The following is a 15,370-nucleotide window of genomic DNA, read 5'->3' on the forward strand; positions in this document are numbered from 1 at the left end:
TAAGATAATTTAACAATAATGCTATATAGAAACTACACCTCAAATTTTAACAAAGAGCTACAAAATGCCTTTTAACACGCATTGTAAAGATGTTTAAAGTTGTTTTATCTGTCAAATTCTTAGCATGTGTTTTTGTGTGTATTGGGTTTACTTAAATAGGATTCAATTATATGTGCACAGTATTACACTAAAAAAAATGAGATTTTAAAAAACATTATAATCGAGTGATCACATATACCTACCTATAATTCAGACAATTCAAAACTGTTATTTTATTACCCTACTAATATTTTTTGAAACTGTATATCATACTATGTAAGTTAGTTATAAAGATTAGCTACATAAAATAAAAACATTTTTAATACATATTTAATAATAATGCTATATAGCTATTACATCACCCTAAATGGGGAAACATTGAAAGCATTTCTTTTAAATAGTGAAATAAATGTGGCTACTATCACCACTTCTATCAAACATTGCTCTGAATGTTCCACTTGATACAAAACAAAGAAAGAAAGAAAAAAGAGAGGTTATCAGAGGCATAAGGATTAGAAAGAAGGATAGAAACATTATTATTTATAGATGATACAATTTATTCAAAAAAGACCATAGGCAAATTATTAGAAATAAAAGGGTAGTCTAGCAAGATAGCTGGATATGAGATGAATATCTAAATGTCATGTGCATTTATATACATCATAGTATACAACTAGAAAATGTAAACTATTATTCACTTATAACAGTGTCAGAGAATATGTACTACCTAAGAAAAATCTAATAAAGGATATTCAAGATCCCTATACAGAAAACAAAATATTATACTAAAATTTTAAAAGACCTAAATAAATGGGAGATGTCACACTGATGGACAAAAATGATTAAAATTATATAAATAGTTAATTATCCTCACGTTGATCTGTGAATCTAATGAAATTCCTAATCAAAAGCCCAATCAAGTTTTTGAAAAGATGATTCTAAATGTATATGGAAAAATAAAGGGCCAAGAACAGCCAAGATGTTTCTGAAGAAGAGCAGAAAGAGACTTATCCTACCAACTAACAACTTAAATGAAGTTGTAGTAATTAACATGATGTACTGACTGTGGTAATGATACAAAGATAGATTGATCAACGCAATAGAATAAAGCCAAAAACATAGCCATGCATGTACAAAACTTTGGTATAAAACAGAATCAATTCCAGACAGATTAAAAACAAATTTCAGAAACAAAATATCAAAATACAAGTAAAATATTCGTAAAAAAATATAAATGAATATCTTTTTGATGTATGAACAGGAAAAAGATTCTTTAACAAAATATAAAAAGCACTATTAAAGGAAAGGTTGAAAAACCTGTATAATTCTTTTGTATACTTTTACACGGTTAAGTGAAATACAATAACAAAAAAGCTACATATAAAATCTATTAACATTTTTTTTAATGAATAAAGAGTAATTTTGTACCTTTGGAGCATATCCATAATTGAATAAATCCATTTTTTCTGAGAGTCAGGAATTAAGATCTGTGAATTTGTTGTTCCTGTATCAACAACACAAGTTCCAGGAGCTGAAAAGAAACTATCTTCTTCTTCATTTTCTTCCGTTAACAGTCGAGCTTCTCCACCCCCCAAAATAATTGCTGAACTTAATTTCTTATGCTTAAAAAAAAAAAAAAGAAAAATTTAAAAAGTAATTTAATAACCATTACTAATTTCTTGAGTACATTTTTATATAATCTAATTTGAATTGGATTAGATTCAAATTCCTGACAGGGCAACTTGAACTTTCATTTTGAGAAAATCCCTAGTTCAGCAGGTAACTCTGCAGCCCTTGAATCCATACACTGTCTGCACTTCACCACATTTACTACACAGTACTCTAACTGTGGGCTTACCTGCATGATTTTTCCACTGCTACATGAACTCTTGGAACCCCCATTTCAACACACAGAAGACATTTAACAGATATTTACTAACTGAACAGGTTAAGACTTGAGCTAGTTTTCTGTCCTCCCTATTTACATATTTATATAAAGTTGATCAAAAGGCCAACTAACAGATATTAAGAATATTGTAATCATATACATGATCACTAGGCAGGTTCTGGTGCCTGGGCAGATTTTCATTCTACTTTATACTTCTATATAAAATCTAAAAATGAAATGTATTAACAATTATTGATAAGAGTAATAATATATCCTAGTTTATAATGTTTTCTTTAGGAAAATTTAGCTTATAACATTACCTGTCTGGTATTTAAAAATACAAATGTTTTCCCTTTGAAGATTTGTCTTCTTTCCTGTCGTCCTGACAGATCAATATTTTTACTTCCAATAGCTGGTTCATCAATAGGTGGGTAAAAACTGTAAAAATAATTAAAGTATATTCTAATTACAAACTACTCTATGTTTACTATTAAATTTGTAAATAGGTTGACTATCTGATACTAGAAAGACTTAACTCCTCTAATACCATCACAGCAATTTTTTTTTACAGTAAGAGTTTTTTCTAGGACAAAATGACAAAAAGCATGTAAATGCCTTTTCTAGAAATATGGTGACAAGTGTCACATAGAATAGCAGAATTCGTCTTTATTTTCTCAAGATAATCCAACATAGACAATCATAACAAGATATATATTAAACATATATGAATCAAACAAGTTATGTGAATTACAAAATTCTGAAGAGAGACATCGCCCATAAAGCAAATTCTATTACTATCTTGTGTTTTCTTGGGAGCCAATACGTACAGTCATCCCTCAGTATCGGATGTTCATGTCTCTGATACAAAACGGCATAGGGAATAATGACAAGAAAAATGTTATACATATTCAGTACAGATATGTTTTTTTCCCAAATATTTTTGATCTGCAGTTGGTTGAATCCACTGACGTGGAACCCACTATTTCAGAAAGCTCATTATACTCACAATGCTCATGTTCCAGTTTTATGAACACTACTATAGTGTTTTGCTATAGGACTCTTTGGAGAAGTTCAGGAAATCTAAAAACTTACATTATTTTGTCAATGTAAATAAAATTTCCAAAGCAAAATTAAAGAACACAATGTTTTAGTTCTTTAATATAATGCTATAAGAACATCTTAGTTGTCCACAGAAATGAGGGAAAAGAAGAAAACAGAGAAGAAAAATCAACAGATAACTCTTAAGATTCTCATCAGTTCCTAGTTTCAACTTCCTGTGTAATCAAATCTTTTGCTACAGCTGTTCATAACTGGCCAGACTTTCAGCTTGTCTCTCTACCTCCTAATAAAAATTACTAATCCATTATGGTGATGGGTAAGGGGACAATGTAGGAAGGGAGAAATTCAAAACCTAGACAGTCACTAAACAATCAAGAGTTAACAACTGCAGAGAGCAACATCCAAAGTAGTGAAAAATACTATAATCATGAGTTACCATCCACCACTTTAAAACTAATTTCCTTACATTTTCCCTCCTAGATTTCTCCTTGGCAACATACATACTTCATAAAGTAAAGCTGAATCATGATTGAAAAGTCATATTAATTTTTAAAATTTTGATAACTGATTAAAAATCCAAATGCACGTGTTTTAAATCTGCTGCAATGGATGCTCTAACCCAATCTAAAGTAATGATTTCTAGTACCTACAATCTCAAATGAGTGAGTTAGCTACTGGCAAGAGCAGACTTAAGTTGATAGGATATGGTAGAGGATGCTATGTTAATTCTGGTTTTTCTAAATAACTGACTTTAAATTCTACTTATCTGTTAATTAAAATAAAATCTATAGTGAGAAGAGTGCTGGGAAATTAGTAGACATTCTCACACATAAATAGGATAAACATTTTAATATCTCTTCAAATTTATTTTATCCTTTATCCCTTTTAACAAATATTTCCCCATATCTTACACTTCTTCTAGTGTGAAAGCCAACTAACACTTCACTTGTATAGAAACAACTAATTTATGAATTAATCTACAAAAAAATGAAAGAACACTAGGATAGATGATAGAGCCAGTCACAGACAAAAATGGTGAGTAAATGTGTAACATATACACGACTGAGCAAATGTGAGATTCTTACTGCTTTCCAAAGACACTAAAACTTAATGATATTAAAATGATCTACAGCTGTGTATTACTTACATTGTTATTTTTAATTTTGCCATAGATAATAGTTATAGACAATATCCAGAGAACAGTTAACTGTAGTGTGGGTCAATGAAGTTTGAGCATTTGTTATACCCTGAGCCAGGTTCCTAAACACCAGTGTGATATACCCTTATCTCTCCTTAATGGCGCTACCAGAGCTCTAACTTTGTGTGATTCTAATCTTACACTTCTTCTAGTGTGAAAGCCAACTAACACTTCACTTGTATAGAAACAACTAATTTATGAATTAATCTACATAGCAATGAAAGAACACTAGGATAGATGATAGAGCCAGTCACAGACAAAAATGGTGAGTAAATGTGTAACATATACACGACTGAGCAAATGTGAGATTCTTACTGCTTTCCAAAGACACTAAAACTTAATGATATTAAAATGATCTACAGCTGTGTATTACTTACATTGTTATTTTTAATTTTGCCATAGATAATAGTTATAGACAATACCCAGAGAACAGTTAACTGTAGTGTAGGTCAATGAAGTTTGAGCATTTGTTATACCCTGAGCCAGGTTCCTAAACACGAGTGTGATATACCCTTATCTCTCCTTAATGGCGCTACCAGAGCTCTAACTTTGTGTGATTCNAGTGTGATATACCCTTATCTCTCCTTAATGGCGCTACCAGAGCTCTAACTTTGTGTGATTCTTCAATGTCTGGCTCCTCTAAGTGCCAAATTGTAACTTTTTTTAGTTCATCATCATATCCTCAAGTCTCTCTTGCCTTGTTCATGGTGGGTATTCAACACATATTCGGTAATAAAATAAACTGATATTACAAAACATAAATAAAAATTTTATCCAATAATTTAAAAGTGGACAAAAAGTATAAACATCTCTCAATTCCCTCAATATAGATCTGAGTATTAAAATTCTAGAATTGGAACAATGTATTTCCGTTTTCTATTGAGAACACCAGTAAATTTGAGCTCAAATACTTCATAAGACCAATCTTGAACAAGAAATACATCACTGTATTATCAAGAATCCAGCAAAATGTTGGCTATGACCCCAACATTCAGTTCAATTCTTGATTATATATGCACACATTATTTTGATATATTAAAGATTGATAGATAACTGAGAATACAGCAATAAAAAGCAGACTATGTTCTGGAACTTCATATACCTAGATAAGCCTTTTTCTCTTTAACAGTATAATGATGGGAAAAAGAAAGAAGAGACTAGTGATGAATGTGAAGAGATCATTAAAAATTAATATTTACAAAGCATTACATTCTAGAAGTTTTAAAGGATTTCTGATGCTCTGTAATACTGTAATCATGAGTCACAATCCAGCACTTTAGAAATAATTTTTTTACATTTTGTCCCCCAGATTTCTCCTTGGCAACATACATATTTCATAAAGTAAAGCTGAGTCATAATTGAAAAGTCATATTAATTTAAAAAATTAATAGCTAGTAAGAAAACTGGAAAACAGGAAAGTAACCTGGCAGAGACCTAGATTAGAGGCATATTGCCTGAATACAAGGCTACCACAAATATAAAGTGATCTCCAATTTTTCTTGTAAAAAAATAAAACATTTTTTGGCTTGCTTATATAGAAATTTCAGATAAAATAATTATTTTTATTATGTAGTAGCTGGTACATATTATTAATCACACATTTTATAAAATGATATTCATCTAGAAATATAGGCTTTTTCCCATTCACATTTTATGGCTCTTATTTAAATTCTTTACATGATCTTCAATAAATTTCATCAAACCCACAGTACATCACCTTCACTTCTGTCCAAAGATTTTTCAAATACAGAATTTTTCTGTATCCGTGTATAATTCTGGCCCTGGAAACTGTATCCCAAGTCACGAGTATTTATTTGTCCAATATCTGGACAGCTATTTATCTCATTAGTCCTGTAGGCACAGGTCCATGACTTCTAGAACCACTTACTATACTAGTTTTCTTGGCGATCTCTAAAAGGCTAGACAGACTATGTTGACACCCACAACTTGAAAATATGAGTTTCTGTCTCCAGGAAGAACTTACTAGTATGCATTAAATTTCTTTGCTTAGATTTCAATTGATTATGTAAGGAACTCTGTTAACTTCTAAACTTTCATTTACCGAGATTGTTCCAGGCTAATGTGTCTGTTAGGTCTGAGATTCATTACAAGAAACTAAGTTAACCTGTTCCCGTTTCATAAATGCTGGCAGGAGACAAAGACTCCTGGATCAGGGACAAAGCCAGTGGCATGAGCTTCAATATGTTTGCAGCAGGTCTCCTCCCTGATCAAGTCCCTTGGGGAAGATGTAGAAGGCATGTCAGTGGTTTGCATTACAGGAGAGAGGAACACTGCACTTGGGAATCTACCAATTTTACAATAAGCCTGCTCTTTGTCCCAGGAGGGAAACATTACTTCATCCCTCACGGTTTCTCACTGCAAACATAACCCTGAGAAGTGGCTTGCATATAAGAATACAAGAAACCCACGGAGCACACCCCTTCCCAACAGTGTCTTCCCAAAACAATACTTGTTGTTTGAAATAAAGTAATTGAGAGAGCACCCCGCAAACATAACCCTGAGAAGTGGCTTGCATATAAGAATACAAGAAACCCACGGAGCACACCCTTTCCCAACAGTGTCTTCCCAAAACAATACTTGTTGTTTGAAATAAAGTAATTGAGAGAGCACCCTATAAAATGAGAAACTTTATAAAAATTCAAATAAAAGGTAACTCCCTATCTTTTCTAAGGAATACTACCCTTAACATTTAAACATATGCAATATTTTGATGAACTCCCTCTATTAGAGTATTGACCATTAAAATTAAACACTGCTTATAAATGGTGTCTTCTAAAAATGACTTCATCTACAGTGGTACTTTGATGACAGTTTAGGAAAATGAGATATTGCAAGTCATGCCAGGTATGTTAAACTATAACTCTGTCTTATTGTTTCTTGGTAACAATGCAAAGATGCAGACATAGCTGCACTAAACAGGACTGCACGTTTTGCTCAGTAAAAAAATTATAGTATGCCTCCTGCTTTAAATCCAGGACTAGTAATTATGCATTTTCAGAACTAAACATTAAGTTTTTATGTAAACAAAAGTCATCACAATTTATTTGATATCCCTTTTATAACTCATTCCTACTAGTAGTTAATGTTTTTAAATTGAACACTTTTTCTATTAATGATTGAGCACTCACTCAGTCAAATAAGTCTTCAACAAGCCTATCAGAATGAATCCAGATAGGTATAGGAATCTATTAAGGCAAATGATAATATATTTTAAAATAATATTACATTATCAATTGCCATTACCAAATATGGGTTAATGCAATAGGCGTTTCTGCTAACACTGAATGAAGAGCATTCAACAATTTTATAGATGTTTTATTGTAGTCATGTATGTTAATACAGCCAGAAATTGAAGCCAGAAAGATATTATGCTGAACCTAATTAAAAAACAGACCCGCGTTAGACACACGTGAAAATGTGAATAAAAAGAGGAATCAATGAATAATTCTAAAAACTCCAAGACCATAAAACATGTCATCAGTAGTGAAAGCTTATCAGACCCCTATACCATCCAATAATCTAAAATTAACAATGATTTATTTATTATCTGTAGCAAGAGTCTTTATTTATAGGATTTATGGACTTCCCCAGGGAAGTTCATAAATAGGCTTCACAAGAAAATGTGACTCTGTTGGAATACTCTGAGGGTTTTTAGTATGTAAGTCAAGTTTCTTGAGGAGAGACTAGTGCTTTCATATTCTCACAGGGGTCTAGGGCTCAAAAAAGGTTAAGAATCATCTATTTTAAAATCTGATCTTTTTCTGGAGCCCCCAAATACTGCATTTTCTGTTAAACAGATTATAAAATACAAGAAACCTCCAGATAAAAATTATGAACAAAAAGAAAAAATTGATTTTTGGTTACTTTTAAAAGCAGACACTTATTATCAGGTATAAATAGTCCCTAAAAAACCCTACATTGGGCAAAATAGCTTATAACAGCTGGTGAGAGTCTAAAATTAGTAATAAAATTCTTAACTTGTATAACTCCTAATTTTTAAAACTTTCTGAAATATTCAAAATTGTCCTATAAAAAGATGAACTTATAAATATACAATCTATTATGCCATATAGACTATAATCTACTGACATATAAAGTGAGCAAATTCTTTTGCTACTAAATTGACTAAACACACCCACCATTTTACAGCCCCCAGCATTTTAATGATACAATCTGAAAAAGAAAAAAAAAATTCCAAATATCTTTCTCCTCAACTATAATTTATATTACTGCAAAGCATCACCAACACAATATATACAGCAAATAGATCTTCTAGTCTGGTGGGTCACAAATTTGGCTGACCATAAAAAAAAAGTAAAATAAAATAATAAAGCTATTACTGACTAACAGGTACAAATAAGCTGTCTACCCTAAGTGAAGTGTTGTGCAGCACATGCGTATATTGAAACAACACACTGTACTCCACAAAAATGTACAAGTAAATGTTAAAAAGTGAACTTAAAAATAAACATATACATAAAATTTAAAAAAATAAAAAAAAAGCTATTATTGAATCTGTCCAGACAATGTTGCTATTAGCAACAATTAACAAGCACTTTTTATGATACTAGGCAGGTGCTCAGACTTTGAGTATACTATTACTAACACTCAAAATAACTCATCTGGACAGGTATTAGTCTCATTTTTGTCTTTTGTCTTTTTCCGTGTCCGGCAACGGGATCGCAACCCTCGGCGCTGCCCCCGCGCCTCGCTCAGCCAGTGAGCGGGAACCGGTCTGTATGTGGGATCCGAACCCTCGGGCGGGAGCGCCGCCGCGCTTCCCAAGCGGCGCACTTATCCAGTGCGCCGCCGGGCCGGCCCCATTAGTCTCATTTTTGAAATGAGGTAACTGAAGCTCAGAAGAAATAAGCTCCATACCCAAGGCCACAGTGCTGCTAATATCCCAGCCCATGTCTATGTGGCTCTCAAAGAGGGCTGCTGCACCACGCACTTCCAGCAATACCTCTCACATGATGCCTGGTACTGGCACACGTGTTCTTTTGACTGTACCTCTGTGCCATTTATGGTCCTTCAATTTTTTTTCTTTAAATATTAGCACATATTTAACCCTTATTTCATGGAGGTAAGAAACAATCAACAAAGAATTTGGGGAACACTTTCTTTACGTACTCACTAAAAAACTTCCATTAACAACACTTAACTATAATACAACTATTACATCTTGAAACAGATATTAAAGAGGGAATTAAACTGATCAGAGATAACCCCATTGAGATACAAGTTTAACTTTAGCTTCAATCTGAGCAGCAAGCCTTTTTCTATGACACCTCTTTAGCTATAATATACATATTCTAATTTGATTAAAGAATTTTTTGTTTTATCTAATAAAGGAATCCAAATCAATGTTATCATATTCTGTATGTCATAACTTGTTATATCTGAAATACATAATATACCTTTCAATTTGTGGAAGCTGTTTCTTGGACTGAACTGCTTTGAGAAATTCAGTAAAATATTCTGGCTTTACAATTGGACATCCACAAATGAGTGCACAAATTGTCTAAAATGAAGAAAACATATGTGAATATATATATTCTTTTTTTAAAGAAAAATTTTAAGTTATAAACTACAAAAAGATTTTTCTATACTGTTTTCCCTTTCATCTCTCTAAATCTTTAAAGAAACCACAATCTATAATAGAAGTCAGTATTTGCTCACTGCTTAGTTTTAGAACACAAAATCACTTTATAATAACTCTATTATAAAAAGCTACCAGTTATTATATTAATTCAAAAACTGCTTTTTTGGGCTGTGGAACAACATAACAAAATAAGACATTTTAAAAATTCATTCTAATTTTAAAAACATTAAAATGTTAAAAATATAAAAAAATAAGAAAATGTTACGTATCTACTGCAAAAAAGACAACATTAGGAGATAAACAAAAGAGAGATATTTTCAACCTGATTGCTCTGTAAAAAGATTGTAACCATATAATAAGGCCTTTTAAGAAAGTAAATATTGTAAGGCTTGAGCACAAGAAGAAAAAGAAAAAGAAAAGAAAGTAAATAAAGGAACAACTATTTGGCGTTGGGTAAAAGCTCAAAATAAGTACATACAGTTAAGGGGAAAAAAACTGCTACTAATATGTGTATTAAGTTATAAGCCTCAATTAAGATATATCTACAAAATCTGAGAAAGATTAAAAAATGCTACTGTGGGCAATGAAAATGAAAATAAAGAAGATTCAGCATAATTTCTAGCAAGTAGTCCAACTAACAGTCCAACTACAGAATTTGAAAGTATGCTTTGAATAACACAGGGTATTGCCTAAACAGGAGCAAGCAGATTTAGGGTGTCTCTCAAGAGTGGTATCTAAAAGATACCAACCTCCAATGTGAATGAAATAATTAACTTCCAGCATGCAGCAGTAACATGTAATTCAGCACTGGGCTAACTAAACTCTAACACATGTGACTCTGCACAAATTACTTAACTGCTCCATGTCTGTTTGCTCTTCAGAAAATAAAAGTTGAACTGAATGCTCTTTAAGCTCCCTTTTGCTTCTGACATTCAATGGTTTTAAAAACATAAGCTAACCTGTAACTTTTGGAAAATTTACCAAAAAATATTAACAACGTATTCTTTTTTGGCACATGATTGATCAGAAATATTGAGAAAACTGCTCTGCAAACCATGTTGGTGTCTCTAATGGAGATCCACAAGGTGGCCATTAGCATCCCAGTCACTGGAATAGTGTCTCAGTCTGTCATTTCACACTCTCCAAGCAAGTGTACAATTATCCATTCCATTTCTTAAGTATCTTAACAACTTAAAGGAAACAGTGCTGGAGCCCAAACTTAAATATTCTGGTCTCTATAAAGGTGCGTACCTACACCAAACTAATAAATGAGCATTTTGATTTATGAATCGACTATCCATGGCATAAATTAATACTTGAGAGGCTAATCATGCTGCTGAATTTATAAAATCAATTTTATAAACTTGCAAAGATGAAAAAATCCTTGATCAGAGGCAACCCCACCAAGGTAAAAGTTTAACTTGAGTTTCAATCTGAGCAGTAAGCCTTTCTCTATGACACCTCTTCAGCTATAATACACGTATTCTAATTTAATTAATTATATTAAATACTGAAGAATTTTTGTTTCATCTAATAAAGGAAGCCAAATATTTTCTGCTTTTCACTGTAGATATTAACCTAAAATAATCCCACATATCTATAGTCAACCTGTTTAAAAGGAGACGAATCACCTCCCAATACCATTCTTCAATTAGCTTTGCATATAACCAAATCTGATGAAGATGCAAAATCTGAAAACATACCAAAATATATCAGTTTTAATCAATAGTCCGCATCGTCTAAGGGTACATATCTTCATATTTCTAGATTGTCAAGATACACTAAGGTAATATTAAATTACAAGAACTTAAAAGTCTTTGTGATTAGGGCCTTAGGCCAAATAAATTCTAAATAAGAGAAGATTATGAGATGGTATCAGAGACCGGCGGAAGACAATTTGACAGAAAAGATATGAGATGCTAACGTTGAAGACTGGCAGTTAATCTCTAGTTGCTTTGCTTTTTGACTGAAAACACAACTATACACTATAATAAACTTCTTGGTGAAAAGATAACATAAATCATTTTTTAAAATGCTAAATCAAAATCTGAAATCTAATTTTATGTGCTTCTGCTTGTCTCAGATAACAAACAGGTTTCCTGAAAAGCCATTCAAGTCTAAATGGTATATAAAAGGCATGAGGGGGGCATACATAAGTCTACAACTAACAGTACTGATAGTTTTGAAGTAAATTTTAAAAAAATCTTTGTGTAATGGGCGAGTGAGTAACCTTACATTCACAGGACTTATTTTAACATAACAAGGCATTCAACCTACTTTAATTGTAACTTTAACTGATATCATGACAAGATGAGTACATTCTTCTGTCCAACTGTTCACAGTAAGTCCTCCAAGTTGCAATACAGCTTGATTTAAAGCAGTTTTCCCAGAGACATCTAAACAAGAAGAGCATGCAACCAAAGGCTCATACTCTACTCTGTAAATGAGAATAAGTTACATAAAGTTATATTATCATAGTTATAGAGATGGTGATTTATAGTACTTTAAAACTTTAAGCTCACATCGTATATTGTTATTTTAATTTTAATGTATTATTAAACTTTCTAACCTATGAAATTATCACTTCCTAAGTCTTGAGTCGCAATGAGGAAAAATGAATGACCAAAAGTTAATATTATACTTTCACCAATGAGGAATCAAACAAATGTAGCTCCCATCAAGACTCACAGGGCCCACTCAAACTCTCATTCACTCTCATCACTACGACAAAAATGCACTAACCACTTGTGGGACAAACTTCACTACTGTGCCAAGTGGGAACTAAATTATATTGTTTTTAATTCATTATCCCTAAATATCCTTTCCTTTAGAATTTTACTGACATAAAATAAAGTCCACTTTAATATCAGTTTTTAAAGTTCTTACCTGAATTTACTTGCAAACACTCCAAAGGTAACTCTATCCCCTGTCTTCAAAGTTTGGGAAAGGCCATTCTGCATTTTTTCCTCATTAACAAAGGTACCATACTTAGAATTATCTTTTATTGTCAATATAGGGATTTCATCTGTTTGACTCTGAAAAATCAACAAATAATTGAAAGTGTTATACCACTCAGTATGTTCAATTCCCAGGGGAAAAGGTTTCAAAAGAAAAGGCTGATAACTTTTTGAACAGGCAGTAGATAGGTGGTTAACCTCCCAACAACTTCCCAACACAGCAGACAACAGTTATTGTTTTGGTTGCCTTCAGAGAATGATCACTCAACTAGCAATTAACATTTGCCTTTAGGGAAATTTCTTAATTCCAGAATTACCTCTCTTAGAATATACATTTTCTTTTTTTTTTTTTGTAAGTCAGTGGGGATTTTCCTGATCCCTCAATTTCACACATTTGAGAATATTTTGCTTTGGTACAGTCTGTTACATGTGTAACATGACAGCTTCACTCCTACTTCTTTTTTCTACATTACTAAAATCACATTGCAAAAACTGGTCCGATGAGAATAAGGGATTAAAGGATAGAATTTCTGACATGGTAATCATTTTATTTTCTGTAGAAATCTCAATAATGTTTTTCTATACCTAAAAGAACAGACACTAGACCTAAATATCATTGAACGAAGCCAGCACCTTTGCTCAAAATAATGGCTTTTCTTTCTTATTACCACCAGTATTTCATGAGCACAGATGTTTATAAATATTTTTATCACCTATGGTTGTAATTAAAACAAACTCAAAACCATTCAAAGGAGCTGTGGGGTATAAATGACAGCCATTTTCCTTAGTAAAACATGTCAATTCCCACTGTGAAAACTTATGTTATATGGGAAATGCCTGTGTCCACTCCACTACATAACTTCTTTAGGAGGAGGGGTCATGAAGAGCAGTTCACTGCTCTATTCTCAGGCTTGGCACAGACACTGATGCACAGTAAACACTCAAAAAAGGTTTGTTAAGTAAATAAACATAAAAATGTCCTACTTCCTCTGAGTTTCTAAATCACTAAAACAAATAGTAAAATACTGAAACAGAAACTTCAGGTCTCAAAATAAACAAATACCACTGGTACTACTGCCAAAATCTAAGTATTTAATTTTGTTAACATTTAAAAAGAAATCTAAAACACCTTTATGAAATAAAAAGTGCTAAGAACTCTCTTTCACATATGCACCAAGATAATCTTTTGTGATTTCAACCCCCCTACTGCAAGCTAATGAAATAAAATTAGTAACATACCAGGTTGGGTACAGAAAAGTTAGCAGTTAACACAGCATGATTTCGACTGATTGACTGATCTTCTCCAATTAGAATGGCACAGTTTTTCCTCCCAACAATGTACTCAACACCAGTCAAAAGTCTGTACGGTTCTCCTAAGAGAGATTTAAAATAAATAAATAAATTGATATACACACATGCACGTATGTGTATATAGGTATGAAAAATATTTAAATAAAACATTTATTTTACTATTTAAATGTCAATCAACTTTATATAGGTCAAACCTGTGGTTTCTAGTAAAGCCTCATTGAAGAATATAAAAGATTAAATGGATGGAAGGCTATACTATTTTTCTAACAGGAAAATTTTGAAAGGAGTCAATGCTTTCCTAAATTAACTTATAAATTTAATGTACTATCAAACGAAATCACAATACTATGTTTGAAACTTGATAAACAGATTAAAAAATGTATTGGGAAAATATGTAAAAAAAAAAAAAAAGGTCAAGAAAAGATTTTATATTACAGGAATTTGCCCTACTAGATGGCAAAATAGGCTATAAAGCTATAGTAATTAAAACTATGGTACTGGACCAGGAGTAAACAACATAGGTCAATACAACAGACCAGATGCAAGTGTATGTTTTTGAGAATTTTGTTTTTGTTAAAAGCAGCATTTTAAATCAGTGGGAAAACATTATTAGTTTTAAAAAATGCTGTAAACGACAAATTGTTGGAGTAACAGCATATATGTTGGAAACTTGTGGAGTTTAGTCTGGGAGCACAGGATTCCATTACAAGAGTGATAGGGTGTTAGTGAAGATAAACTAAACAGTAGGAATGAGTCCTGGAGAGCCTTGAACTCCATTCTAAGCAGTTTGGACTATATCCTGTTAATCAGAGATTCTTAACCTAGAATGGACACTTTCAAGGAAAAATTTTTATGTTGGTTTACCCACATTTTGTCTAGGGAATGCATTCACAGCTTCCATCAGATTCTTAAAAGAGACCATTATCCCCGAAAAGTTAAGATTGCCAGCCACTGATGACAGAAGCATATTCCTTCTGCTATTGTTTGTTACATTAAATTTGTCCTAACGCGGTCTCCATAGTGAACTGCAACCTAACTTAAAAGTATATTCTTGTAACAGACAACAGAGTCTCAGCCAATCACAGCAGCTGAGCTCCAGCCAATCACAGGCTTCCAACTGATCAGACCATTCCCACGTAAGGCAAATGCTGTTTGTAACCAATCAAGCTGTTTCTGTATATCACTTCCTTTTCCTGGCTATAAATACTGCCTGTCCAACCTTTGCTGGATGTAGCTCTCTGAAACTACTGGTTCAGGGTACTACCCAATTAATGAGTAGTTCTTTTCTCAAACTC

At 32.4% G+C, this 15,370-nt stretch overlaps 1 protein-coding gene across 1 annotated transcript in view; it reads right to left on the reverse strand.

Annotated features, from left to right (window-relative positions):
- Nucleotides 1-15,370, reverse strand: part of NBN (nibrin) — a 47,508-nt gene that overhangs the window by 30,738 nt on the left and 1,400 nt on the right. Inside the window, exons 2-7 of the mRNA XM_008586201.1 lie at nt 14,004-14,137; nt 12,694-12,842; nt 12,085-12,244; nt 9,623-9,726; nt 2,248-2,365; nt 1,468-1,661 (exon numbers count right to left, since the gene is read on the reverse strand). Coding sequence (XP_008584423.1) covers nt 1,468-1,661; nt 2,248-2,365; nt 9,623-9,726; nt 12,085-12,244; nt 12,694-12,767 — 650 coding nt within the window. The 5' untranslated portion in view covers nt 12,768-12,842; nt 14,004-14,137. The remainder of the gene's footprint in view (nt 1-1,467; nt 1,662-2,247; nt 2,366-9,622; nt 9,727-12,084; nt 12,245-12,693; nt 12,843-14,003; nt 14,138-15,370) is intronic.

This window comes from Galeopterus variegatus, unplaced genomic scaffold (genome assembly GCF_000696425.1).
Source record: "Galeopterus variegatus unplaced genomic scaffold, G_variegatus-3.0.2 Scaffold3872, whole genome shotgun sequence".
Lineage (NCBI taxonomy): Eukaryota > Metazoa > Chordata > Mammalia > Dermoptera > Cynocephalidae > Galeopterus > Galeopterus variegatus.